This window comes from Musca autumnalis, unplaced genomic scaffold (assembly GCF_047663935.1).
Source record: "Musca autumnalis isolate F117 unplaced genomic scaffold, ASM4766393v1 scaffold_1, whole genome shotgun sequence".
Taxonomy (NCBI): Eukaryota; Metazoa; Arthropoda; class Insecta; order Diptera; family Muscidae; genus Musca; species Musca autumnalis.
The window spans coordinates 106,210,283-106,236,718 of NW_027411644.1; the positions used below are offsets into that span (position 1 = coordinate 106,210,283).

Here is a 26,436-nt window from a genome sequence, read left to right on the forward strand (position 1 = left end):
AGCAGTTCAAGTTCGATCAGCTGGTATATTCGGTTTCGTCAAACAAAAATAACTCTTCTTCAACTTTTTCTCGCAAAATGTTTTGTATGTATCTACCTGAATTGACAGAAAAGAAATTCGCCTGAAAAATTTTTTTCGCTTCTGTTTATGAATTTTGACATTTAAAATCTTTGTTTTTCTTTGAATTCGCTTGCTGGATGACCTATAATTGGGCCATGAATAGGATAAGCTCCCCTGAACCGGAATTCTTCAATTACCTGTAATGATGTGTGTGTGTGTGCATTAAAAAAAAACTCACCACAAACCAAAGCCCAGAGTTGTATTTTAACACGTGAAGAAATAGCATAGCGTGGCATCCCTGCTATTCAGTAGCGAGTGAAACTTCAACGAGTAAATATGTGAGAAAAATAAAGCCCTAATACAGAATAAAGAAGATCAAAACAGAAAGGAAAAATAATGTTTTTAGTGTAAATTATTTAATTCTAAATGAAAGTGAAAAATGTTCAATGAAAAACAACAAATCGATAAACAAAAATATAAATGGCAACAAAAATGATAAATTCATAATTAAGGAATACATGGAAATTGGGCTACAGTTGAGCGTGTTATGCACACTAATACTAACATGATGATGAAGGGGCAATAAGATGATAGAAATTGTTTATTAAAGTAAAAATAAACAAATATTAAGATAAAACTAGTAGTCAAAAAATAAAAATATAATTAGTATAAAATGAAAAGGATCTTATAATTGAAAAGGCGGGACATTTGGGATATAAGTAGGCGTAAAAATTGTATATTATTGGCGGAACATAACACAGGATTGTAGAATAATAATAATGGGTAAGATTTCTTTTTTTAATTAATTCACCTTTGATTTGTACTAAAAATTAATGTATGGGAGGTACAGTCCAACAAATGCATGCACAACAAACGAAGAAAAAATAAAACATTCAACATACACATTAACCAAACAAGTGCGTGTTTTAAGGAGTGCATATGTGTGTGTTAATGTTCATTATGTTTGTTGCGACCCTTTACCCTCCTCAACAGAGGAGGAAGCCAGTCGGCTAAAAATCGGCGGCGCGCCGCCGCCGCTCGTTTTCTTCGAGTCGAGCCGCCGCCGATTTTGTCGGCTCAAATCGGCTAAAAATCGCCAGTCGTCAAATCGGTAGAAACGGCGCGCGCCGATAATTTTCAGCAAAAATCCATGAAATTTCGAGATATACATAGTCCCGGTCCACACTAGACTAATTTCATTGAAAAAATTTCATGAAATTTTGCTTTCTGAGCAATTTTATGAAATTTCTGTAGTGGGGAATTTGATCTAAGAACGTCTGATTTCATGAAATTTTTTAATGAAATTCATTCTAATGTGTACCGGGACTATGTTTTAACTACATGTTAACTAAGCTGAAATTTAGCCGCGAGTCGGTAAATAAGTCGGCGCGCCGCCGCCGATTGTCTTGCACAGACGTGAGCGAGCGAGCCGAAAAAATCGGTCGGCTTCGTTGTCTGCTCCTCAATGATATGTATTTACAATGTACATTTACATTAATCGATATGGGTGTATTTATATTAGTGATTGTTTTCGTTTTGTTTATTGTACAACCAACAGATAACAGCAGCAATAATCTTCTATTGAATGACATTCTGCGGGCAGCAGATAAGCATCCCAATTCAAAAGTATCCAAACTAATTCGTACCGTAGAAGAGGAGCCATCACAAAAGAATATTGTATTACTATTAATTGAATTATCAGAACATGCTGAATATTCAACAGATTTTAATATTTCCCTAAGATATGTAAGTAGACCATTCGAATTTTTTTATTTTTGCTTTAACAATTTTATTTTAAATTTCTTTTTAGTATTTGGATTTGTTTGAACGCCTTGGCATAGATCGTGATCTAATTTTGAATGAAGCCGGTCTTTTGTTGGTCAACTCTTCTAAAATATATTCCAAACGTGTTGATTACGTTCAAAGTTTAGTGGAGCGTCAAATATTAACGCTATCAAATGCCGATCAGGAAATACAACAACAAAAGGAACAGTAAGTTGATTTGTGTGCCAAATTTGTTTAGTTTTTTTTTTCTTTTTCTTTTTTTGTATACATCGTGTTATCACCGGCTTTTTGTTTTGCTTTGACTTGTTATCACTTTTATATATATACTCGTATTAGCTCTGTTCCTTTACGTTCAAGAATCTTCAAGTTTTACCAATTTTTTACTCGAAAAGCGTTCCTTTACTTCAGACACAATCCATTTTCAAAAGTAAAGGAACAGACCAATTGTTTGATCCATTTCATTTAATCAAGTATTTTTATTTATATTTTTTGTTTGTTATAAGGAGACGCTATACTTTGCACTGTACGATGTAGATGTAAAATGCTTATACAGTCAAACATCTCTATAACGAACCTCTTATAGATCAAAGAATGTTCACACAAGATAGTCTATAACGAAGTTTGACTGTATGAAATCTTTAGAAGTATATTATGCTAATTACCGTAAAGAATCATATCGAAGGGCAATTAGGTTAGGTTGAATAGCCAGCCACATGTCCTGCTGGACATTCTAGAATAAAATTTTTAAAGAAAAGTACTCTGTACTTCCACCATAGGGTGGAGGGTATATTCACGTTGTTTGTAATACATCGAAATATTCGTCGGAAACCCTAATGCTCGCCACCGAAATGGCTTAAATTTGGTATATAGTATTCATTGGGGACATAAAACATATTTGCTGAGAAATGTAGGTATAGGTCCACGTTTTGATATAGCCCCCATAGAAGATTTTAGCCTTCTTTAGGAGATGTTATTCTCCTACTGCGCGTTTCTTCCCAGGTGGCGGATGCGAATGGAGTTTTTGTGACGTGTTAAATCAGAGGTGTCTGAGGGCAGCCTCCGACACATCTGACTCAACATGTCTCTGGGGTTAGAAAAGTGACATCTAACTCTGTATACTGCGGATCCGAACTCCTAAGACCATAGATATTTTAGTGCAACAAAGTAGAGAACTCGTCGACTTGTTCCAAAGAGCATACCCTGGAGGAAATGTTACTCAATTTGATACGGACCGACGACGAGCTGAACACCACGGTGATCCCAGGCAAGTGTACTAGGGAAGATGAGAGTAAAATGGAGGGAGTATGGACTCAGATGGTCAACCAGCAGCAATCCCAGTTCCAGCTTGTTCTACATCGGCACATGACGGTAATAAACTTCATAGGTCATTGACTGACGATGGAAAAATTCAAGGAAATTCCATTTCATGTTATGGGATGCGCAGCTACCGTTATGGCCTTGAGATAGAAAGGGGTAGTAGGGAAAATGAAGGGAGAGAAAAATGTAGGTAGGGAAGAAAATGGGGTTATTTGAATGTGCCGAACTTAGTCCAGGATGATCCGCCACATGGCTTCGGGGTCTATGGAGGGAAAATAAGAGAGGGTTACCATATCACGCAATTCAAGCAGCCTGTGTCCTTTTGTCCGAGCGCCTAATTTTCAGTTCTTCACAAAACACACCAACTCCCTCGACTTCTTCCATCATCGACCCATCAGTAAACATTGACAGGCTATGAGAAAGTGGTCTACCCTTCGCCCATTCACTCCTATCAAGGATTATTTCCTTAGCTGTGTCAAAGCCGATATGTATTCGGTTTCCCCGTCTCCAACAATAGTAAATGACCCTAAGGCATCGATTCCCACCGTAGATCTTGATAAAACAAAAGTTAAATTTTCTAATGCAACTTGCGTTTACGTTCTTATTTTTTTTTCAGAAATGAAAAAGAATCTTCCGAGGAAGCGGCAGCAGCAACAGCAGAAAAACCCAAACGTGGACGTAAACGGGCCCTTGATGCACCGACCGATCCGTATGAAGTTCAATTGGAACCTAAAAAATTCAAAAAGATGACAGAGGAAAAACGTTTTGCACCGCCCAAGACACCCGTCAAACCAAAATCCTTACCGCGTAACATCGAAATGGAACAACAAATACATCCGGCCGGCTGGTTACATGCAACCATATATGATTTGGAAAATGAAGAAGAAGTTGATACAAAACGAAACTACAAATTATTTACATATCACATCGAGCATCGTTACAACACGCTGGTGCCGGATATCAACTTCCGTTTACATTTCAAAGTTAAGGATTATCTTGATGCCCAAGCTGAAGAAGAAAACGAGGATATGGATAGTGCAGAATGTCAGAGGAATCAAGAGTGGCCACCATTATCCGAGGAATATGTACAAAAATATATCAATTTAGAAAATCGTGTATTACAGCTGGAAATTGATCCGTTGTGGAAAAGTCCTAGAAGATCCAAAAGTGTGCCTTTAAATGCAAATCAAACAGAGGAAGATATGCCCGCAACATTGGAGAGTTCTTTATTGGATTTGAATGGCAGTAATGTGATAAATGATGTTTCGAGTATCAATGATTCTGGAATTGGTACAAGTATTATGGAAAGTACCGCAAATACAAGTCAATTTGAAAACAACAACAGCACCGCCAACAGCCACGAAACAACACTCAACAATAGTTCTGCGGAGGAAAGTGAGGCAAATAAAACGGCAGATACAACACATTTGCAGGAAAATGAATCGGGTCTGGGTGATAGTTTACTTATTCAAACAGAAAGCTGTAATGATGCAACCATATCGGATGCGGAAAAATCTCTTAATGAGACAACCAATTCCATTGTTGGAGAAAATGAGAAGACTCTACCTCCAGAAAAGCTTACCGAGGAGGGAGTAGTGACAGATGCAGCAACTACTGGGAATGATGAAAGTGAAAAGCAAACCGAAAATACAAATGGTGAGCCGCCAATAACTCAAAGTACAAATGAAGAAAGTACAATTGCCATGGAGGCTACTGAAAGGACTTCGAACAAAGAACAAACGACCGAAGAAACAGCAATTATTACAGTTCCATTAGCCAATGGAGAGGTTACTGCAGAAGATACAAATAATTGCATAGAAACAGCAGCAGGTGGTCAACAAACAGCCAATGAGAAAGAGCTGGAAAAAGGTAGCGAAGAAAAAGAATCTTCGACTGAAAATGTTGCCGGAAACCAAGCAAATGAAGCTAGCGCTGAATCAGAAACAGACAAACCAGAAGAAGTACCTGGTGATAGTACAAAAGAAAAAGAGGGTTTCATTGAGTTAGAAGTTCATGTAATGAATGACAATGATAATGGTACATAAAATCGACAAAAATATATAAAACATATTAAAATTTATCAAGTTTTCTTTTTTACTACAGAACCCTCTGAACGTTTACAAATTCAAATACCCGCCACTGATGATGAAGGTGTCCACTTGTCAGATGTATATGAAGGTGATTTGCATATGCTGACGCCAACCGTAAAATTAAACAACACATCGAAAGATGTAACCATATACATGGATGATGAGTTGCGTCAAGCTCTCGAAATGAGAGATGGTGTAATGGAGCATTTTTCTCAAGAAACCTATAAAGTACCTGTGATAGAACTACCGAAAGAGCATCCTCTTTTGTTAAATATTTTCAAATTACCACCGAAACTTGTAAGAAGAAAAGTTTTGTTTAAATTGGGACCTGAAATGGACTCATATTTAAGAGCGGTAAGTTTTCTTAAAAGAAAAACCAATAGGCAATCATTTTGATCAATAAATCCCTTTTTTGTTTCCTTTTAGCGTTCAATGAAGCCCTCAAGACCACCTCCGAACCCCAGACAATATACATTGAGCAAAAGCCAATTGCAGGCATTTTCACTAAACAACACAGATATGTCTGGTATCATCGATACTCCACCAAATAGTCCTGGCCACAATTCAGAATTCTGTGGCTTTACCGATAGTGAATCCGAGTTTTTTGGTTTTACAGAGGATGAACAGCACAAGTTAGTAGTAAGTCCGCATCGCTTAAGTCGGGATTCTGGTGTGGGTGTTGATGCGTCAATATTAACTCCAGAAAAAGAACCCTTAGAAACAATTTTCGAGGAAAATCTACCTGCAGATGTAAATAGTTGTAAATTGAATTTGAACAGTGCCTTAGAGACAACAGAAGAAATTCTTAGTGATTTACCCGATGCCATAAGAACGGCCTTAGAGGCTGAAATGGAAATTGGAACAGCAGAAGAAAATAATAAGGAATCTGCAGATGGTAAAGAAGTTGCAACAGCCGATGAAACTGAAGAACGACAGGGTGTAGAAGGTGAAAAACCAACAGCTGTAGATGATACAGAGATTGCAACAGCAGATGAAAATAAAGAACTGCAAGATGGAGAAATTGAAAAGCCAACATCCTCGGGGGAATCAGCAGAACCTAATAAACTGCAATTAGAGGGAGAGAGTAAAGAAAGTCCAGAAGCAGAGAGTCTTGAAAAGCCCAATGAGGAGAGTGGGACAAATGAAGGTAACAATGCGGATTGTGTCAATCACGATGTGTCGTCGCCGCCAAATGATGAAAATGCAGAAAATCAAAAAGAATCTTTAGAGATAAATTCTGATCCGGTGGTTACAACATTAAATGAATCTGAAGGTATTCAGGTACAGGATGAAAATGATGGATGTATAAACACGCCTGGAGATGAATCTGAAACAGCTGTTCCAGTATTAAAACAAAACATTGACTGTGATGAAAGTCAGCAGGACAGTGCCTTATTAGATTTAGATTTACAGGGTACCAAGACAAAGGTATGTATACAAATTTTTCCCATTAAAATGAATGTGTTAATTTTCTTTCAAACTTTTTTTCTTGTTCTAAACGAACTTTAAAAAATGTTTTCACTTTAACTTGATTATTGTTATTATTACTTGATATAACAATTGTCGCAGAAGGTAGTGAGAGTATTAGCTTAATAACATGGGACATACTGCTCATCGCCGTGTCCGAACGTCGTGTCTTAAGACACCACTTGTAGAGAATTTTTACATGGTTGAAATACTCGGGAAATGTCCATATGATTAAGACCAAAGTGTCATCTGTTTTCCAATTTTGTTATTTTTCTTACTCGTTTTATTTAAGTAGATAACGACATAATTGTATAATTATGTACACATAAAGACATAAACAACATCAGTTTGTCAGTGGCTGACTTCCGTATCGTCAGTTACTTGGCAAATGACTGCAAATATGTGAAGTGTTATGTTTCTTAACACCATAGTACTTAACAACTGCGAAGCTACATTTTTAAAAACGTCAAAAATAGGCATTTTTAACGCAGGTAAAAAGCAAACATGTATCATTTTATTTCTGATGCATTTAGTTGCATTTTCGAGGAACAATGCATAAGTGTGCAACTGAAATATTTTGACGAAGTTGAAACAACACAAAGCAACTGTATATTGGAGTTAAGAATAGTATTTATTTGAATACGAAGTATGGGGAAGCCTCCTTACAACAAGATAGTTATGTCTAGTGGGACTCAACAGTGTAACCCATCATCTGAATTTGAGTACAAACTTATGCCACTAAAACGTTTACCTTTTATGGAAACGTACAAAATGTCAAGAGTGACAGCTTTCTTAAATTATATTTCCTCCTATCATTTTAGATTCAACAATGGCATGAACATCTACGACCAATTTTGGCCAAATCAAGAGAACGGCATCATTTCGATGTGTTTCAGTTGGGCACCGAAATCATTGACACAATACAATCCACAAATAATCACACAAATGAACCGTACGCCATCAGCGGTAAACCAGAAGCAAGTTTTGATGATATTATGGACAATAAGGATCGCTCGTATGTATCACGTTATTTCTTGTCAACATTATTGTTGGCCAATCAGAGTAATGTTAATATTAAAGTGGAAAATAAAACAAGTGAAAGGCCCTCAGCATGGTCGGATATTAAATTGAAATTATTGAGTACAAAACGTCATACTGTCGCGATAGAAGATAATATAGGTATGATAACAAGCAGTAAACGGAAACAGACTGCTGCAGAAGAAGCTGAAGAATCCCAACAATTAAAGAAAAAGAAAGTCAAATCAAAGAAGGAGGAGGACGTTCAAGAATCTTTGCATGATGAAGATGATGATGAACCTTTGGTTAAGCTGAAGACCACCACACCAACCAAACGCCGCTCTAAGGAATCTCCAAGTCGCCAGCATGAAAAGAAATTCAAAGGACTTACATTATCACCTGCAAAAACAACAACCAACACACCTCAAGCAGCCAAACATAAAACGCAAGAAGAGGCTTCATCAGTGGAAACAAGTACACCACAACAACCTTCCAGACCCAAGGAAAATCTAATTGTTAGTCAAGAAATATTATCGCCCATAACGGAATTACCCACTACCAGTAGTCAGGCGGCATTGGCGACACAACATCAAGTAAATTTAAATAATATTCGAGTTAAATTACAACCCATAGAGAAAATACCCTATCAAGGAGATGATTATGATTCGGGTATTTTCTCTTTGAGTGATGCATCTACACCTTGATAGATTCGGAAGCTTTATGTGTGTTTGTTTCTACTTACATAGTACATATATGTTTATAATTTATGTTTAATTTAGTTTGTAGAATATTTGTTTATTGTTTATGTGGTACAAATTTAATTATAATTTAATTTTAAGTTTTATTATTTTGTATTTCAATTTGCAACTTAATTTGATTAACATTATTTTGAAAGTTATTATGTTTACTACATATTTTCGTAAGCTTTAACTTTTTTATAAGGAATTTAACTTACATTTTTTAAAATAATTCTATAAAAAAGGTGTGTCGTTTAGTAGAGAATAGTTTAGTTTTTAAGTTTTTTTATTGGTTTAACTTTTAACAGTAATGATCTTAGTCTATATGTGTATGTATAAATAGGTTTATTCTTTGTCAATTGTATGTCTGTGAACGTGTATCTTAAACATGATATTTGAAAGGCTATACAATTTTCAATACTAATTTCATATCAAACTTAATGTTTTAAGGCAATTTTTTGTTGAAATGCTCGCCTTCGCAACTTTCGTTGTTTAATCCAAACTCCCGAAATATGAAATTATGTGGCGAGCTCCTGGAGCCAAAACTGAATTTCCAAGAAATCGCTCTAAAACCCCCATTTTTATACCCTCAGCCTTTAGAGTAATGAGGGTATATACACTTTGATGCGGCCAAAAATTTGCCTCATCGAAATAATGCTTTTAGACCCCAAGTATGTTTGGAAGAAATCTGTTTCATAGCCTCATTACCACGACCACGGCCTTACAACTAAACTCGTTTAGGCACCGTTAAGCATGTGTTGGCCTAGTTGAGACACAATTTACGCGCATACACACACATACATTGGACATTAGTTAATACCCCTATTTAATAAATAATTTTAATTTCGTTTTCAAAAGTTTTTAAAGTAGTTTTTTTTTATTATTCAAGTTTAATTTCTAATGACAATAAAGAAAATGAAATTTCGAATTTATACCATCGGTTTGATAAGATACTGAATCGTGATAATGACTGGATTACACCAAATGCAAATCCCTAAGATCGTGCTGTAACCCAAATATAACTTTGCAAATCGAGTTTCAGTGCAGTAAAGTTTTGCAGATTTCGCGTCTTATCACATCATCGGTATCAAAATTTTTATTACCATTAGTTTTAATCTACGGTTTTTTCTTTGCAATTTTTCATTACAGATTTTAGTACAAGAAAATAGAAAAACCTATCAGGATCATAGAAAAAGTCCAGATTGGGCATATGCCTGACATTTGAGTTATAACCTGGTAATAATGTGTACAAGAATTTCCCTTAGATATACGATACACAAGTATTGAGATACTTTCAAAACTGCAATATTGTAAATATAGGAATAATAGTTATCTGTAGCAATATGAAATGTATAGGTAAAATAATCACAAGATTTTTAATATTTCAAACAATATTTACAATATTTTTGTTTCGAATAACCTAAATTTATTTTTTTACAGATTTTTTATATTACGATCTCGCGTTTTTTTTTTCATTTTTAACAATAAAACTCAGATTATTTTGCCTGCTGCCATTTTAAAATATGTATTTATGTACAAAGAGTGTTTTTTTTATACACCATAGTGATAGAATGAAAATTGTAAAATTTATGCTAAGACACGATTTTTTACAAATACATAAGTCATGTATTTTTCTTTGTTTTAAAAAACAAACAGGAATACATAAAAATACAAAAAAGATCACAACAAAATAACTCATTTTCAAAAATACTTAGTATATAATACTAATTAACATATAAAAAATGCGCTGAAAAGTTTGAAAAGATTATATTATTTTCAAAATATAACAACACCATCAATGGAGGTAACACACTCATTAGGAAATAACTATACAGGGCAATCATGAATAACAATTCAAATTTGAAATACATGTATTTTGTTGTTGTTTGAATAACGCACATCAAACACACAATAATTTTGGTATTGCCATAAAAGAATTTCACTTTTTAAAATTATTTTTCTTGCGGAAAAATTCCAAGAGAAATATTCATAATTGCCCTGACAATTTACTATGGAAAAAGTTACAGGAATTTAAACCATTTAAATCACCAACTCCCAGAACACATTAAGGCTGATGAGAAAAAGTAGCTGCTGATGTTGGCTCGAAAACGAAATTGATTAACTAACAATTCATGATGTTTAAAAAATATATTTTAATTTATGCTGTTCCAGAACTGCATGAATCTACAACTTTTCAGTACGATAACAATTTCCTTTATGTTATCGAAAAAATAGTAAAAATTAGAAGATTCTTGCAGTTCTGGAACAGACCATTAATTATATAAATTATATATTTTTAAAGCAAATATATTTATTACAATTTCATTTTCGAATCGGCATCAAGAAATTGGCCGACTTTCGTATTGTCAGTTGCTTTGTATTCGTGCATGAAACTAGGGGTTCTTAAATCGATTTCCCCACTACTGCAATTTCATAAAATTACTCTAGTATGGAACTAGATTTAAGAACCCCTAATTTCATGCACGAATACAAAGCAACTGACAATACGGAACTCAGCCATTGTGTGTAGAATACACATTCATTTTATTTCGACATACAGAACAGGCTGTTATTTATTTCAGTTTGTAACTATTGTCTCGGGCTACAACTTCTCTGAACATCTTATTTAGAAAAAACTCCGTTTTCATGGTCAAAAAAATCGAAAACGTAGAAAATTCTCCATTTTTTTTTTTTTTTTTTTTTTTTTTTTGATAGTTTGGCCTATAACTGCTAAACCATTGAGATTTTATATCCAATACTAAGGCAAAAATTGTAGCCAAGACAATAGTTTAGAACTCTCTAGTCCATCGCAAAAGCATTGGAACGCTTCTTCAGGCAGATATGATGGACCAGAGAGTTCTTAACTATTGTCTTGTATACAATTTTTGTCTAAGTATTGAACGAAAATCACAATGGTTCAGCTGTTATAGGCCAAAATATCAAAAAAAAAAAAAAAAAAAAAAAAAAAAAAAAAAAAAAAACAGACGAAAAATTGTGAATTTTCTACATTTTCGTCCATGAAAACGTAAGTAAGATGTTCAGAGAAATTCAGCCACAAATTTCAAATAATTTACGAAATATGAGCCTAAGACCTGCAAGTCAAAATGTATAAGCTCAATTTTCACCGTAGACGTATGGTCTAGTGTCCTTTTTTGCTCAGTACAATCCCAAGAATTACAAAAGCGAAGCGCTCCTTAAGATGTTCAAATTGAAGACAGTTGTCTTCCTTTTTAGAAATTCATATAATGACTCTTTTTTCCGAGACTCTTTTTGCTAAGCAAACCTGCTGTGCGAGTACAAGTACGAAATAGAAACAGCTAACGGCTCTTTACGACATTTTTCTATAAAACCATAAGACATTGTATGTTATATGACTATAAAGTTCCTTTTTACCATTCATCTATATATTTTGAGAGTTTTTTTACGAAATCCAGTACAAAGTAAAGTACTATTTTATGTTCTACCACCCGTGATGAAATTAAATTAAGATCCAATTTTCTTTGGAGCAACGCTTTTGGGGTATATTTTTAAACACCAAATGTATCATATTTTGGAAATTATCAAATCCGTTGATTTTTGTCTTCTTGCACAACCTCTCGACTTTTCAGCTCATGTTTTTTTTTTATAAATTATGAAGTGTTTCAAAAATTCTCAATTCCAATTCAAAATGTTCACCGGTTGGAATTTTCACTTTTTTCGCTATTCATCCTATTATAAATGAACAGAGAGTGGCCAAAAATATATATATTATGCTTAATATCGAAAATAATGTATAAAATACGTTGTTCTATATTTTAATTTCATTTATAATGAGGCGTGTTTGTACAAAATTCTCTCAAGTGAACATTAAGAATTGGGTTTGATATTTATTATATATATGTAAATAGTGAGGCTTCTTTTTTGAGTTTTATTTTTGTAAATTTTTATTTTTTAGTTTATATTTTTGGGATCCTTTATAATTTGTGTTTTGTTTGATTTATATTAATTTGTTTGAACATGTTTTGATTTCTGTTTTCTTATTCCATTCAGTTGAGTTAATGTTTATTTTTTATTCTTGATGTCGATTTCATAAAATCATATCAATAAAATTAATATCTATCAATTATTTCTATCGACATCAACAAATTATTGCCTATCGCCATAAACTGAGTTAAATGGTCATTTTTCTTTTTAGTTTCCAGGGTTAATTTATTTTTTTCGTTTTATTTACTTGGGTTTAACTTAGTTCTTTTTTATTTTGAAAATATTTTTGTTAAAAGTTTTCTTTTTTGCAAAAACTGTTTGAGTTTAATTCATTATTTTTTCTTCGAGGTTTTCATTTTATTTTCCTTTATTTTTTTTTTCAAATATTGATTTATTTTTGCCTCCTTCACTAGTTCAGAGAGTTATTTTGTAACAAAATTCTACACAAATTAAAATATCTATCATTGCCAGTTCACTAATGTTCTATGAACTTTGTAAAAAATGTAAATAATGTATTTATGTATATAGCTACTTGCTAAGTTTTAATGCACTTTGTAAACATTTCCATTATTTACTTTTTAGAATTTTAAAAACATAGCTTTAATATTAAAATCAGAAGATATAAAATCTATTTTTATATTAAAAAGTTATAAAACAAAAACAAAGTTTAATAAAAAAAGAAAAAAATATACAGCAGATTTTTTATTTAAAATTTAAGTTATTTTATAGGCATTTAACTTTAATTCTCAGCCTTTTTAAAATAGTAAAAATCGATATAAATTACACAAATCTACTAGACTAAAAAAACCAAGCTCATAATAATGAACATAAAACAACGAAATGAATCTGACGGACTTCGCCGTGACAAAGAATATAACTGAAACTTCTGGACATACATCAGAAAGAAACCTAAGTGATCACGTTGTGATAGATGGAAGGCGCTCATCGAGTACGTTGAACTTACGATCGTTATGAGATGAACAAATTGACCCAAATGACTAGCACATGACATAGTTTTTGTGCGCACAGCCTCCTGTAGAATCGAACAAAGACATCTGGTGTCAGATAGAGATACTGGCTAAGGTTATGGGAAGAATGTTTATGGTATATCCGCAAAAAATGTCATGGAACCAATCACAGGAGATGTTATTAAATGAAAGTAAACAGTTCTAACTGAATGAAGTCCTTTTGTTTTGATCTGAACCATTGATGGGCAGAAATGCTCTGCCTCACACACAAAAGTGTAAAAAATACATGAGTCTCTCGCAATTTGCCCACCATTGATCTAAACCAACTGAAGTATGTATTATGAGACAGTTGGAGTCGATGGGTTTCCAGCTCCACGATGAAGTAGTAATTTAACAGCTTTTTCTCGAAGCAGTCCACAGATTGCCACGACAGATTTTTATTTTACTTTTTATGCAAGACAATTTGTTCTAATTGCTCAATAACATCTTAAGAAATGCTTCCTTACTCACTTCTATAGAGTTATGTAAACGCCATAACCAATATTACCAATATTCAAAATAGACAAAATCCTCGTGACTTCTTGTACAAATGTTAAAAGATGTAGTCCATAATCACTTGCAATCAAGATTTAACTACATACTTTTTTGCGCACAACATTCTGCTGGATCCATAACCCGATGATTGAAACCTAAGCACCCTATGCCACGTTCACGAAATAATGTGTTCCATCTACAGAGGATAAATCTCTTCACATTGCTCTTCAAACAGTTCCGCGTGTTGTGTCAATTATCAAATAAATCGTAAATGATCGGCCAACAAAACCGACAGTCATCGAGGTCCATTTCGTTAATGTCAAAGTCTAGCTGAATAATTACTTTCCAAATCTCTAAATAATACTTTACATATTGTATAACAAACATTATTACCTAAACAAACGTTTTTATTTGCCAGAAAATTGTAGCAAAAGTTCATTGACTGTCAGTTTTGACTGATGGTGTGTACTCCCCTTAACACATTTTTTGAGTTACCGACAATTGTCGGTAAAATTAAAATGCTTATAACTGCGGTAATTACGTAATTACCGATGTTTTTTGGTAAGTTAGCGACGAATAAAAAGTAGTCGTAAAGTTCTAACGATAGCAGAAGTGTTGTTTACTCTTATTTGAACCATTCATAATTTTGCGTTTTAATTTTAACGATTTTTGTCGGTAACTCAAAAAACGTGCTAGAGAATCGCACTAGGCTAGGCTAGGTTCCCATTTATGAAAATAAATTGAATTCTATTGAAAATTAGTTGTTTCTAATGCCATGTCCATACCAGCAATTGAATAACGTCGTTCGTTCTCATAATTACGTACACGAATTAACCCGTTCATACGACATGGTACATCATTCATAGCAACATGATTCATATTTTCATAGTTTTTGTTTACTGATTTTAAAGAAAGTTTCAGCCAAAAGACGAGAAATGTTAATTGAATGAACTGAAAAAATATATGTCCTTCTTTCAGATATCTATTTAATATCTATACTTATAAAAGAGTTGAGTAATGATGACTCACTGACTGACTGATTCATAATCAACGCCCAGGCTAAACGGCTGGAGCTAGAATCTTGAAATTTTGGGTGAGTGTCACTCTTGGTCCGAAGGTGTCAGATAAGGCTGGGTTTTTGGAAATTCGAACTAGAACGGTACGAAAAGTACTAAAAGGTACTAAATATGGTACCCTTAGTATTAGGCAAACGCGAAGAGCTAGAATTCTGAAATTTGGAATGAGGTTCACTGATGGAGAGTTAAAAAGGTGTACCAAAGGGTTTTTGGAAATTCGGGCTATAAGTGTACGAAAAGTACTAAAAATTACTAAATTTAGTACCATTTGGTATTACTTGAACGGATAGAGCTAAAATCTTGAAATTTGGAATGAAAATCAAGATTTAGAAGATGAGTTGATATAAGGAGGTGATTTTGAAAATGTGTACTCATGTGTACGAATAGTACTAAATGGTACTAAATTTATTACCATTTGGTATTACGTGAACGGATAGAGCTAGAATCTTGAAAATTGGAATTAAAATAAGGTTTAGAAGATGAGTTGATATAAGGAGGAGGTTTTGAAAATATGTACTCATGTGTACGAATAGTACTAAATGGTACTAAATTTGGTACAATTTAAATTTGGGCGAACTGATAAAGTTGGAATTCTGAAATTTGGAATTACTATTACTGTTGGAGTGTAGCTTTGAGATATGGAGGTAGTTTTCGAAATTTGTATATATGGGTACGAAAGGTACTAAATAGTACCAAATAAGATACAATTTGGATTTGGGGGAACGGATGGAGCTGGAATCCTGAAATTTAGAATTAGGATTATTGTCGGAGTGTACGAAATTCGTACTTTTGGGTACAAAAAGTACTAAATGGTACCAAATTTCGTACAATATGAATTTAAGTGATCGGATACAGCTGGAATAGTGAAATTTGGAATTAAGATTGCTATTGGAGTGTGGGATTGGGATTCTTTTGGAAAATCGTACTTATGGCAACGAAAAGTACTAAATTCGTACTTGTGGGTACAAAAAGTACTGAGTGGTACTAAATTTGGTACAATTACGATTTAGGCGAACGGATAGAGCTGGAATCCTGAAATTTTAATTAAGGCTGATGTAGAGATTAGTGAATTTTGAAAATTCGTACTTATGTGTACGAAAAGTACTAAATGGTACTAAATTTCGTACAATATGAATTTAAGTGATCGGATACAGCTGGAATAGTGAAATTTGGAATTAAGATTGCTATTGGAGTGTGGGATTGGGATTCTTTTGGAAAATCGTACTTATGGCTACGAAAAGTACTAAATTCGTACTTGTGGGTACAAAAAGTACTGAGTGGTACTAAATTTTGTACAATTTGGATTTGAGTGATCGGATATAGCAGGAATTATGAAATTTGGACTTAAAATTACTGTTGGAGTGTAGGATTGAGGTAGTTTTGGAAATTTTTGGTTATGGATGCGAAAAGTACTAAATGATACCAAATCTTGTACAATTTGGATTTGGGTGATCGGATACATTTGGAATCCTGAAATTCGAAATTAAGACTACTGTTGGAATGTTGGATAGAGGTAGGTTTGGAAATTTGGATCTATGGCCACAAAAAGTACTAAATGGTACTAAATTTGGTACAATTATGATTTGTGCGAACAGATAGAGCTGGAATCCTGAAAATTTGCAGTAAGGCTACTGTTGGAGAGTAGAATGGACGTAGTTTTGAAAATTAGTACTTATTTTTCTATGATGTTATTTTTCGGCTTAAGGTCAGTAAAAAGCGTTGTTTATTTTTGATGATTTTCTTTATTTATTCCGATATTTCGATTGACATCGTCAATCATCTTCAGGGAAATTCGTTGAGAAAAGCTGTTGGTTTCTTTCACCGTTTGTGCTAAGTTTAGCACAAACGGTGAAAGAAACCAACAGCTTTTCTCAACGAATTTCCCTGAAGATGATTGACGATGTCAATCGAAATATCGGAATAAATAAAGAAAATCATCAAAAATAAACAACGCTTTTTACTGACCTTAAGCCGAAAAATAACATCATAGAAAAATTACAATACAACAGGTCAACAATACACAACAAAAAAAAAAAAAAAAAAAAAAAAAAAAAATTAGTACTTATGGGTGCGAAAAGTACTAAATGGTACTAAATTCGGTACACTTATGATTTGGGCGAACGGATAGAGTTGGAAACCTGAAATTTTGAACTAAGCCTACTGTTGGAGAGTAAAATGGAAGTAGTTTTGAAAATTTGTACTTATGGGTACGAAAAGTGCTAAATGGTACTAAATTTGGTACAATTTGGATATAGGTTGAACGCATAGAGCTGGAATCCTGAAATTTTTGAATTAAGACTACAGTTGGAGGGTAGCATGGAAGTAGTTTTGAAAATTCGTACTTATGGGTACGAAAAGTACTAAATGGTACTAAATTTGGTACAATTATGAGTCAGACGAACGGATAGAGCTGGAATCCTGAAATTTGAATTAAGGCTGATGATAGAGACAAGAAAGGAAGTAGTTTTGAAAATTCGTGCATATGAGTACGAAAAGTACTAAATGGTATTAAATTTGGTACACTTATGATTTGGGCGAACGGATAGAGTTGGAATCCTGAAATTTTGAACTAAGCCTACTGTTAGAGAGTAGAATGGAAGCAGTTTCGAAAATTCGTACTTATGGATACGACAAGTACTAAATGGTACTAAATTTTGTACAATTTGGATTTAGGCTGAGCGGATAGAGCTGGAATCTTGAAATTTTGAATTAAGGCTGCCGTGGAAGAGTAAAATGGAAGTAGTTTTGAAAATTCGTACTAATGGGTACGAAAAGTACTAAATGGTACTAAATTTGGTACAATTACGATTTGGGCGAAAGGATAGATCTGGAATCCTGAAATTTTGAACTAAGGCTACTGTTGGAGAGTAGCATGGAAGTAGTTTTGAAAATTCGTACTTATGGGTACGAAAAGTACTAAATGGTACTAAATTTGGTACAATTGTGATAGAGCTGGAATCCTAAAATTTTGAATTAAGGATACAATTGGAGTGTAGAATGGAAGTAGTTTTTAAAATTCGTACTTATGACTACGAAGAGTACTAAGTGGTACTAAATTTGGTACAATTACGATTTAGGCGAACGAATAGAGCTGGAATCCTGAAATTTTAATTAAGGCTGATGTAGAGATTAGTGAGTTTTGAAAATTCGTACTTATGTGTACGAAAAGTACTAAATGGTACTAAATTTGGTACAATTACGATTTGGGCGAACGGATACAGCTAGAATCCTGAAATTTTGCATTAAGGCTACATTTGGAGGGTAGCATGAAAGTAGTTTTGAAAATTCGTACTTATGGATACGAAAAGTACTAAATTGTATTAAATTTGGTACAATTACGATTTGGGCGCACGGATGGAGCTGGAATCCTGAAATTTTGAACTTAGGCTACTGTTGGAGAGTAGAACGAAAGTATGTATAGTATAAGTATAATTTTTTACAATTTGGATTTGAGTGAACGAATAGACATGGAATCCTTAAATTTGGAATTGAGATTACTGTTGGAGTATAGGATTAAGGTAGTTTTTGAAATTCGTACTTATTGGTACGAAAAGTACTAAATTTGGTACAGTGGGTTTTTGAGGGAGCGGATAGAGCTTGAATACTGGAATTTTGGTATTACTACGGTTGGAGTGTAGTATTGATACGTGGAGGTAGTTTTTGAAATTCGTACTTATGGACACGAAATATACCAAATGGTAGAATTTGGATTTGAGTGCACCGATTGCGCTGGAATCCTGTTTTTTGGAATTTAGGTTACTGTTGAAGTGAAAGATTAAGGTAGTTTTGGAAAATCGCACTTATGGGTGCGAAGAGTACTTAATGGCACTCAATTTGTTGTTGGGTGTAGAGACAGTGCTGGAATCAGTATTCTTTGGATTTAGGGTGAATATTGGTGTGCAAAGTTGGTCTCGCTGTGAATATGTAAGGGTGAGATACTGCTTATCTTTTTGAAAATCGAACTAAAGAGGTACGAACAGTACTAAAATAACAATAAATATTGATTAAAATTGGTATTAGTGCAATAAAATTTTCAGTGTTCACCATTTTTAATTTTATATTGTTTATTTGTTTTTTATATCCTTTCCGCATACAAAGTAGCGGGCGCTTTGCTAGTTAAATTATATTTGTTTCATTCATGTTTTCTATTTTTTCTCACAATTTTGGAGTTTTCAGCACATTTTTTATTTTTTATTTTCAAAATTAACGAGAGAGAGACCTGCCAAAATAAACTTTTTGGTATACAGACTTTCTGGCAGGAATTTGATTTTTGTTTCTAAATTTGTACGCGAATTTGAAACGATGGGCAAGAAATGCAACCGCAATAAAAGAAAAGAGAAAATTTGCTATGATTTGAATGTGTACTAGTCGTTAAACCGTTTACTTTTTATTCATGTTTTGCAGTTTTTCTAAAAATGTTTGGGTTTTTAATGCATTTTAAATTTTATATTTTTTCTGTCATAATTAATTTATTTCGATAAATTCTCTCATTTGTTAGAGATGGGACATATTTTATCGTCGTTCTGAGAATAATTTAAATGAGAAATGAAGTAATTACATCGTAATTTGGGGTCGAACAACGAATAGAGAGCGAAACACCGTCAGTCTGAACAAGGCATAAGAATGAAACTTGAATGTATGGTAAAAACCAAATATTTTTTGCAATTCCATATGAAAAATTAAAAAAAAAAATTGCGAGCTCATCTACGATTTTTGGTATAGAGATTAAGGAAAAAAATTTGGTTTCAAATCCGTTCGAGTTCACAAAATTGGCCGATTCGTACAAAAGTTATAGCGGTTTTAATCTCATACAAAGAAAAAAATATTTAAAAATGTAATTTGTTTTTATGAGAAAATTTATGCATACATAAATCGTTAACAGCATTTCCATATATATATTCGTAGATGTTTATATATTTACTAAATTTATTTTTATTTTTTCGAAAAATCAACATACAGTGATAAAAAATATTGAAGTAGATCCAACTGTCCCAGAGTTCGTACAACCTAAAAATATGTTAAAAATATCAACAGAATCTAGACAATGCATAGAAAAATATGAAAACAAATTTATAGAGATTGGGTGCAAAAATTGCATATTTAGCAACAACAAACCAGAAAAAAATCAATTGTTAAAATATTGTTCCAAATAACAGCATTTTTTGGTTTGATCAGAAAAATTTGAAAAAAATATTTGGTAGTTCTCATACTATTTCGCTAAAATCCCATACAATAATTAATGTATACTGATAAAACTTTATCAAGAAATATGATTTACCATCGCGAAAGCTTAGTTGTTTACTGTGATAACTTATAAGGATAGGAAATTAAGAGTAATATTCAACTTACAATCATTCAAAAAATATGAAAATTAAAAAGCCTGTCATTGCGAACTAGTTACAATCATTTGATGCGCATCCGATTTTGGATACAGCGAATCAATTTCTTTCAATATACACAGACCACATTTATTGTCCAATCGATGAAAAAGGTTTACCAGCTCATTGTAGTGGCTAAACAAGTAATCCTACAAAAAATTTTGAAAATTGGGTCAGATTTTAATATTAAAGGGCCCATGGAAACTTTGATGCCCCAGTGCCACTTGTTAACATATTTCGATTGAGCTCAAACTTTCGCAATCTTAATTTTTAATAAAACTAAACATTTTAGGAGGATGCCGCATAAAAAAATCCGATATCGTTTTTGTTTTCCTTTGAGTTAAAACCAGTCGAATCTATACTTATAAAAGAGTTCAGTAATGATGATTCAGATCAATCCGAATCCAGTCCAAACATTCAACCTGCTTCCAAAAAACATTAAAGAGAGTAAAAGTCGCGCAATATGCATACGATTTTGTTGCGCATCCGATTTCAGTAGTACCCATCAAAAATACATCAAGATGCACCTATTTCAAAATGAGTCAATAAGATGTGCCTCCACATTCTATTTTCGGTAAAAAAGTGTATCATAATAAAAAAAAACTTAATTCACGCGGTATTCAAAGGAACATTAATTACACTTGCAACTTTTACACGCAAAACATAGGTTTTTAAAGAAAATTTACGCATCAAATTTTGGCCTTTGGACTCCAATTAATAGGATGCTGTACGTAGCACACGGTGTAAAGTCACGAGTTCTATAATCCTATTATGAGTTTTGAATATTACCTTGTTGCGCATCCGGATTATAAAAAAATTCAAAAAACACCGAAATTCCGACTTCAAAATGTCAGCAAAATTTTTAGGTGGATGCAGTGGATATATTGAAAAAAGAATTCTGAAAGGGAGAAACTCAGATCCATCTATTGTAAAACCTTTTTGGGTTTTACCATCTATCTATATATATAAAAATGGTGTAAAAAATGTATAGTAATTCATAAAATGAGAACGGCTAGGCCGATTTCTGTAAAATTTTTTGTCAGTTATTCGTATTTTCGAGGAGAAGGTCTTTACGGAAGAAAATTTTGGAAAATCTCTCTGGGAAAGTCGGAAAATTGGAAAAATCGAAAATTGAGTTTTTGTATGAAATTTTATTCCTTAATAGCGAGACGAAGTTCGCCGGGTCCGCTAGTATAAATATATTTATTCAAAAGTAAACAATTTTTTGCATACAAATTGTTACTTTTCGAATTGTTGGTGTACAATGTAGATACAATTATTGTACTGTATATATATCTACCTGTTTTATAGAAATGTAGTAGGCATAGATATGTATACCTGTTTTATGTGAAAAATATTTTCAATATTTTTCCATTCCATTCTAAAACTTCAATAAAGAAACTTTATCAATATAGAACCACTGCGTGTTTCAAACTTTCCAATACGAATTACAAATAAAATAATTCGAATAACAAATAATAATTCGAATTACAAATGGAATAAATCGAATTACAATTGAAATGTTTCGAATTACAAATCGGATTCTCGAATTACAACTATAATGATCGAATTACATCTGAAAAAGAAAAAGTTTTTCACGGCCTAAAGGGAATGTGTTTTTACTAAAGATTGTGGATTGTGCAAACTTCCATATGCCCATACTTGTGAATATTTTGTAGACACTTGCAAAATATTCATTGTAGACATAAATAATATTTTTACAATATAGCATTGAAATATGAGTTTCAATATTTTTCATATGTACAGACAATTTTAACATTTTCTTCAACTTGAGTTTTTACTACCTTAACCCTCCGTTGGACACGAGTCTGGTCAGGCCTTTTTTATTTTATTTTGCATTTTAAACTGGTTTACGATAAAGCTGTGAAGCTGAGATTCCAGGTAGCTTCATGAAATTTTCTTACCTTTCAAATGAAGGAAATATGAAGTCAAAAAGGTCACCAGAAAAGGAGCTACAGGGATTTTTTGACATACATATCACATTCGTAACACATCAGTCTGGCCAGACACCTCCAATTTTTTATAACAAATTTTCCGAAATTTTTCTTAAAATTTGATTTTTCCTAGATTATTTGACAAAATGAATACCCTTTTATGAAACTTGTCGCATTTCACCCTACCATGTCTTCAAAATTGCACAAAAAACGGTCGCAAAAGCAGGATATGGGTTTGAAATCAGTGAGTGTACCGCAACCTAAAAAAATCACTTGCAAATAGGGTTACACTTGTATTCTAGACAATTATACACATAACTGGACTAATAAAACCCATTACTTAGCTTTTCTGCTCTTTTTGTGGGGTGGATTGGTCCAAATATAGGATTCTCCACATGAATTATACGAAAATCCTTAGGATATATGTATGCCTTTATTTACCTATTGATATCATCGTTATTGCACTGCAATAAGCTGTAAAGTTATAAAATAGACACTCTTCACTAAAATATAGTGCTTCAAAATGAAATATAAATAGGATTTTCGAGCATAGAGACAAGAAAACTACGAATTTTTTACTTCGTAGGCATATGTCCTGTTTTACTAACTTGATAATATCATTTAAATTTATAGTTTTTCGGCATGTTTTTTGACAAAAAAGGATTATTACTTAAAGATTGGGGTCCTTTAAACATATTTTACAACTTTTTATTTGAAAATGTTAATTAAGTTTACTAAAAAAATATAAACAATTATATGGGTCTGGCCAGACTCATGTGTTACGAATATGACAAACAATATGGGTGTCCAACGAAGGGTTAAATAAACATTGGGTAAAATATAAATTGTGTTCCTCATTGACCAACCAAGACTCCAACGGAATACTTTAAAATTACAACAAAAAATTGTAAGTGAAACTCATGAAGCCATAGCAGGCAGGCGAGTATTCTAAAGTTGTGACACTACCAAAATATTTGAAAACACACGATAATGCAACGCATGCGTAGCTGGTAAAACTCTTGCACCCATACAACACCACACACACAAGGACTGTCTCCCCCAGTACTTTTTCACTTTTCTTACTACCTGCTGTTTGCCTGTTCGTCGCCCAAGCAATTTGTCGTCCAAAATATTTTCTTTTGTGGAACGTATTACGGTTGTTTAAAATAGTAGGAGGAGGAATTTTGTCAACACCTTTACACACTACGATAATGGCAACCGTGAAGAAATAAATGATAAATTTATTGAGAAATTATATTTTATTTGATAAAAATTCGTTGAACATAGAACCTGTTAAATGAAATAATTAATTTGGTGTGATTTATTCACGGTATATGTTGGAGTAATTGGTACAAGTCATAAAATAAATGAATCGATTAGTTTTTGTAAATATTTTCATTAACTGTTGAATATTTAAGTAGTTTTTCATTTGTGGAACAACTGCCAGGGTTGTATTCTGTATTATTCTCCCTACCCACATTTTATTTTACAAGTCATTATAAGCTTGTCCATGTATTTGTAACATTTTAATAAAAAAGTGAACGAATTAGTATTTCATGGGCTGGATTCATGTTCTATGAAAATTTGAATTGAAAAATATTTCCTTTATATATTTTTTTTTTCATTGTTTCCGTTATAAAAGTTTTCATTTCACATTTCCATAGAAACAAAACAAAATTGTTACGCCAGGCATTGAAACATCTATACGTTTTTGCAAGAGAGTGAGACAGATCTGATGATAAGCCATATCTGAGTAGAATCTATTAACCCCGTTTGCGATTACCCGGATTTAATAAACCCACTTGGTTTCAAATGTCAATTCCATAGTCCCGGTCCACACTAGAGTGATTTCAATGAAAAAATTGCATGAAATTATGCGTCTCTAGATCGACTTCCATAGTAGAGTAAAATCATAAAATTGCTGTAGTGGGGAATTCGATTTCAGAACGCCTAATTTCATGAAATTTTTTAACAATGAATGTAAACAAACAAAACGATCCCATACCAATCGCACAACGCCACAAACTTTTCAGCTTCACTGAATCGTTTCATTCTCACAACCAAAACAAAACCACAAACTTTTCAATGTAAAAAGATGAAAACCGTACGATTGCTCAAATGTACTTCCTCTATGCTTTTGGCAAACGTTTGCCGTGCGTTATGGTCAATAACACACAACCCTAGAAACTAACATCAACATACCACAGTGAATATTTTATCAACCACCAAACGTTTTTGATTTATTCACATGTGTTTAGTACTATTCAGTTTTTTATCTGCTCTTGTGGAGTTGAGTACTTTTCGCTAATCGTTTTGTTCGCACTCGCGAATGTAAACAAAACGAAACTAAAAAGCGAACTCCGCCAGCGTGGGTTATGTTTCGTTTTGTATTGTTCCTATGGGAAATACGAAACGAAACGATTGGAAATGTTTAATTAATTCTATTTCGAGTTGAGCTGTTAGGCCTTTAGAGATACATTGAAAAATTAGGAGTCTACCGAAGTCCCACGCATCCAATCATTATACTACGTTTCACGGGTGGTAAAGCCGATCTTCAGGTGTATTAGGATGTTGTTGTTGTGGCAGACGAAGGCAAAGCTTGGAAACTAGTATATATATCGCACTTCATTAGATAAATGTATATGCGAAATTATGTCAGTTAATTGAAACTCCAAACTTTTCGTATAGTCCTGCTTGGTAATCCCATTTTTCAATGTTCACAAATACTATGGTAAGTTTTATTCCTACATCATTAGTAATTGCTCTTCTATATCAGAAGATTTTTATTTTTGATTTGATCATCAATTATTGTCTACTAAAGTTTTTGACAAGTTGATGGTGGCTTAGAACGCTAAGACGCCGGCAACCTTGACACTCAGTTGTCGGAGACCCAGGTTCGAATCCCAGCCTGGCTCATGCTGAAATTATTTTTTATTTTTGCCTTATTAAGGCGAATGCCATTTATAGTGATATTTAATTATTTCAATTAACTGACATAATTTCGCATATACATTTATCTAATGAAGTGCGATACATATACTAGTTTCCAAGCGTTGCCTTCGTCTGCCACAACAACAACATCCTAATACACCTGAAGATCGGCTTTACCACCCGTGAAACGTAGTGTAATGGTTGGATGCGTGGGACTTCGGTAGACTCCTAATTTTTCAATGTATCTCTAAAGGCCTAACAGCTCAACTCGAAAGAGAATTAATTAAATATCACTATAAATGGCCTTCGCCTTAATAAGGCAAAAATAAAAAAAGATTGGAAATGTTATTTAAAGTATTTTTACGTACGCTGTTTTTTAATGAAATTCAAGCTAGTGTGGACCGGGACATAGCGCAAACATGAAATAAATCCTCATAAAAAAGTTTAACCCGGCAAAAGTTTCTAATTCAAACGTTATTTTAGTCACTAAATATGATCGGTTTCAATTTCTGACCTTTTCAAAAGCTTCGAAATAATTGCATACATATATGGTCTGTTCCGTATATCCGTGCATAATAATAAATACATATGTAACAATATAAATTGCTTTGCAATCGTGTATTTGGGGACAGTGCACATTTCCAAGTTCTTAAGTCGATGGTCAGACTAGCACGAGTTCAACATGGCGACGTCAAGTTTATAGGCGAGGGGTATGAAGTAGTGAAACCCATGTACATGGTTTTCTGTGTTTGTTGTGTTGCCTCTTCTTGTTATTCGTTGCAAGATTTTTTCTTCCATTTTCTTTCATTTTTATTTTCTCAAGCAAACGTTAACAACAAAACAAGCATAACAAGATTTAATAAAAACATTTAATTAATGAAGTAGTGAAATTTAACTAATAATATTAATTGATTTATTATTACTGCTAATTATTTTGTGTTGTTTATTAGTTTATTTATGTTTGTTTTGTTTTTATTGGTATGAGAAACACAACAAACGCGAATGGTAAAATAAGTCGATGGTCAGACTAGCAAGGTTTCATGAAACCAATTTCGTTAGTCGATGGTCAGACTAGCACGATTTCAACATGGCGACGTCAAGTTTATAGACGAGGGGTATGAAGTTGTGAAACCCATGTACATGGTTTTCTGTGTTTGT

At 33.2% G+C, this 26,436-nt stretch overlaps 2 protein-coding genes across 3 annotated transcripts in view; one reads left to right on the forward strand and one right to left on the reverse strand.

Moving 5' to 3' along the window:
- Nucleotides 1–26,436, reverse strand: part of DCAF12 (DDB1 and CUL4 associated factor 12-like protein) — a 398,057-nt gene that overhangs the window by 255,721 nt on the left and 115,900 nt on the right. The window lies entirely within an intron of this gene.
- Nucleotides 350–10,181, forward strand: LOC141403899 (uncharacterized). Of its 2 annotated transcripts, XM_073986993.1 has the most exons (8): nt 350–843; nt 1,619–1,806; nt 1,871–2,052; nt 3,779–5,199; nt 5,266–5,606; nt 5,679–6,680; nt 7,541–8,329; nt 9,623–10,181. In XM_073986993.1, the coding sequence occupies exons 1-8, from the start codon at nt 840–842 to the stop codon at nt 9,689–9,691; spliced, it is 3,996 nt and encodes a 1,331-aa protein (XP_073843094.1). In that variant the 5' UTR covers nt 350–839; the 3' UTR covers nt 9,692–10,181. The 2 variants fall into 2 exon arrangements, with proteins under 2 accessions (XP_073843094.1, XP_073843083.1); XM_073986982.1 differs by lacking the exon at nt 9,623–10,181 and having other exon boundaries at nt 7,541–9,403.

Excerpts from the sequence above, each read along its gene's own strand:
- LOC141403899 (XM_073986982.1), top strand. Across the intron at positions 1,807-1,870 it reads TTAATATTTCCCTAAGATAT|TATTTGGATTTGTTTGAACG; the intron begins GTAAGTAGACCA and ends ATTTCTTTTTAG. Across the intron at positions 6,681-7,540 it reads TACAGGGTACCAAGACAAAG|ATTCAACAATGGCATGAACA; the intron begins GTATGTATACAA and ends CTATCATTTTAG.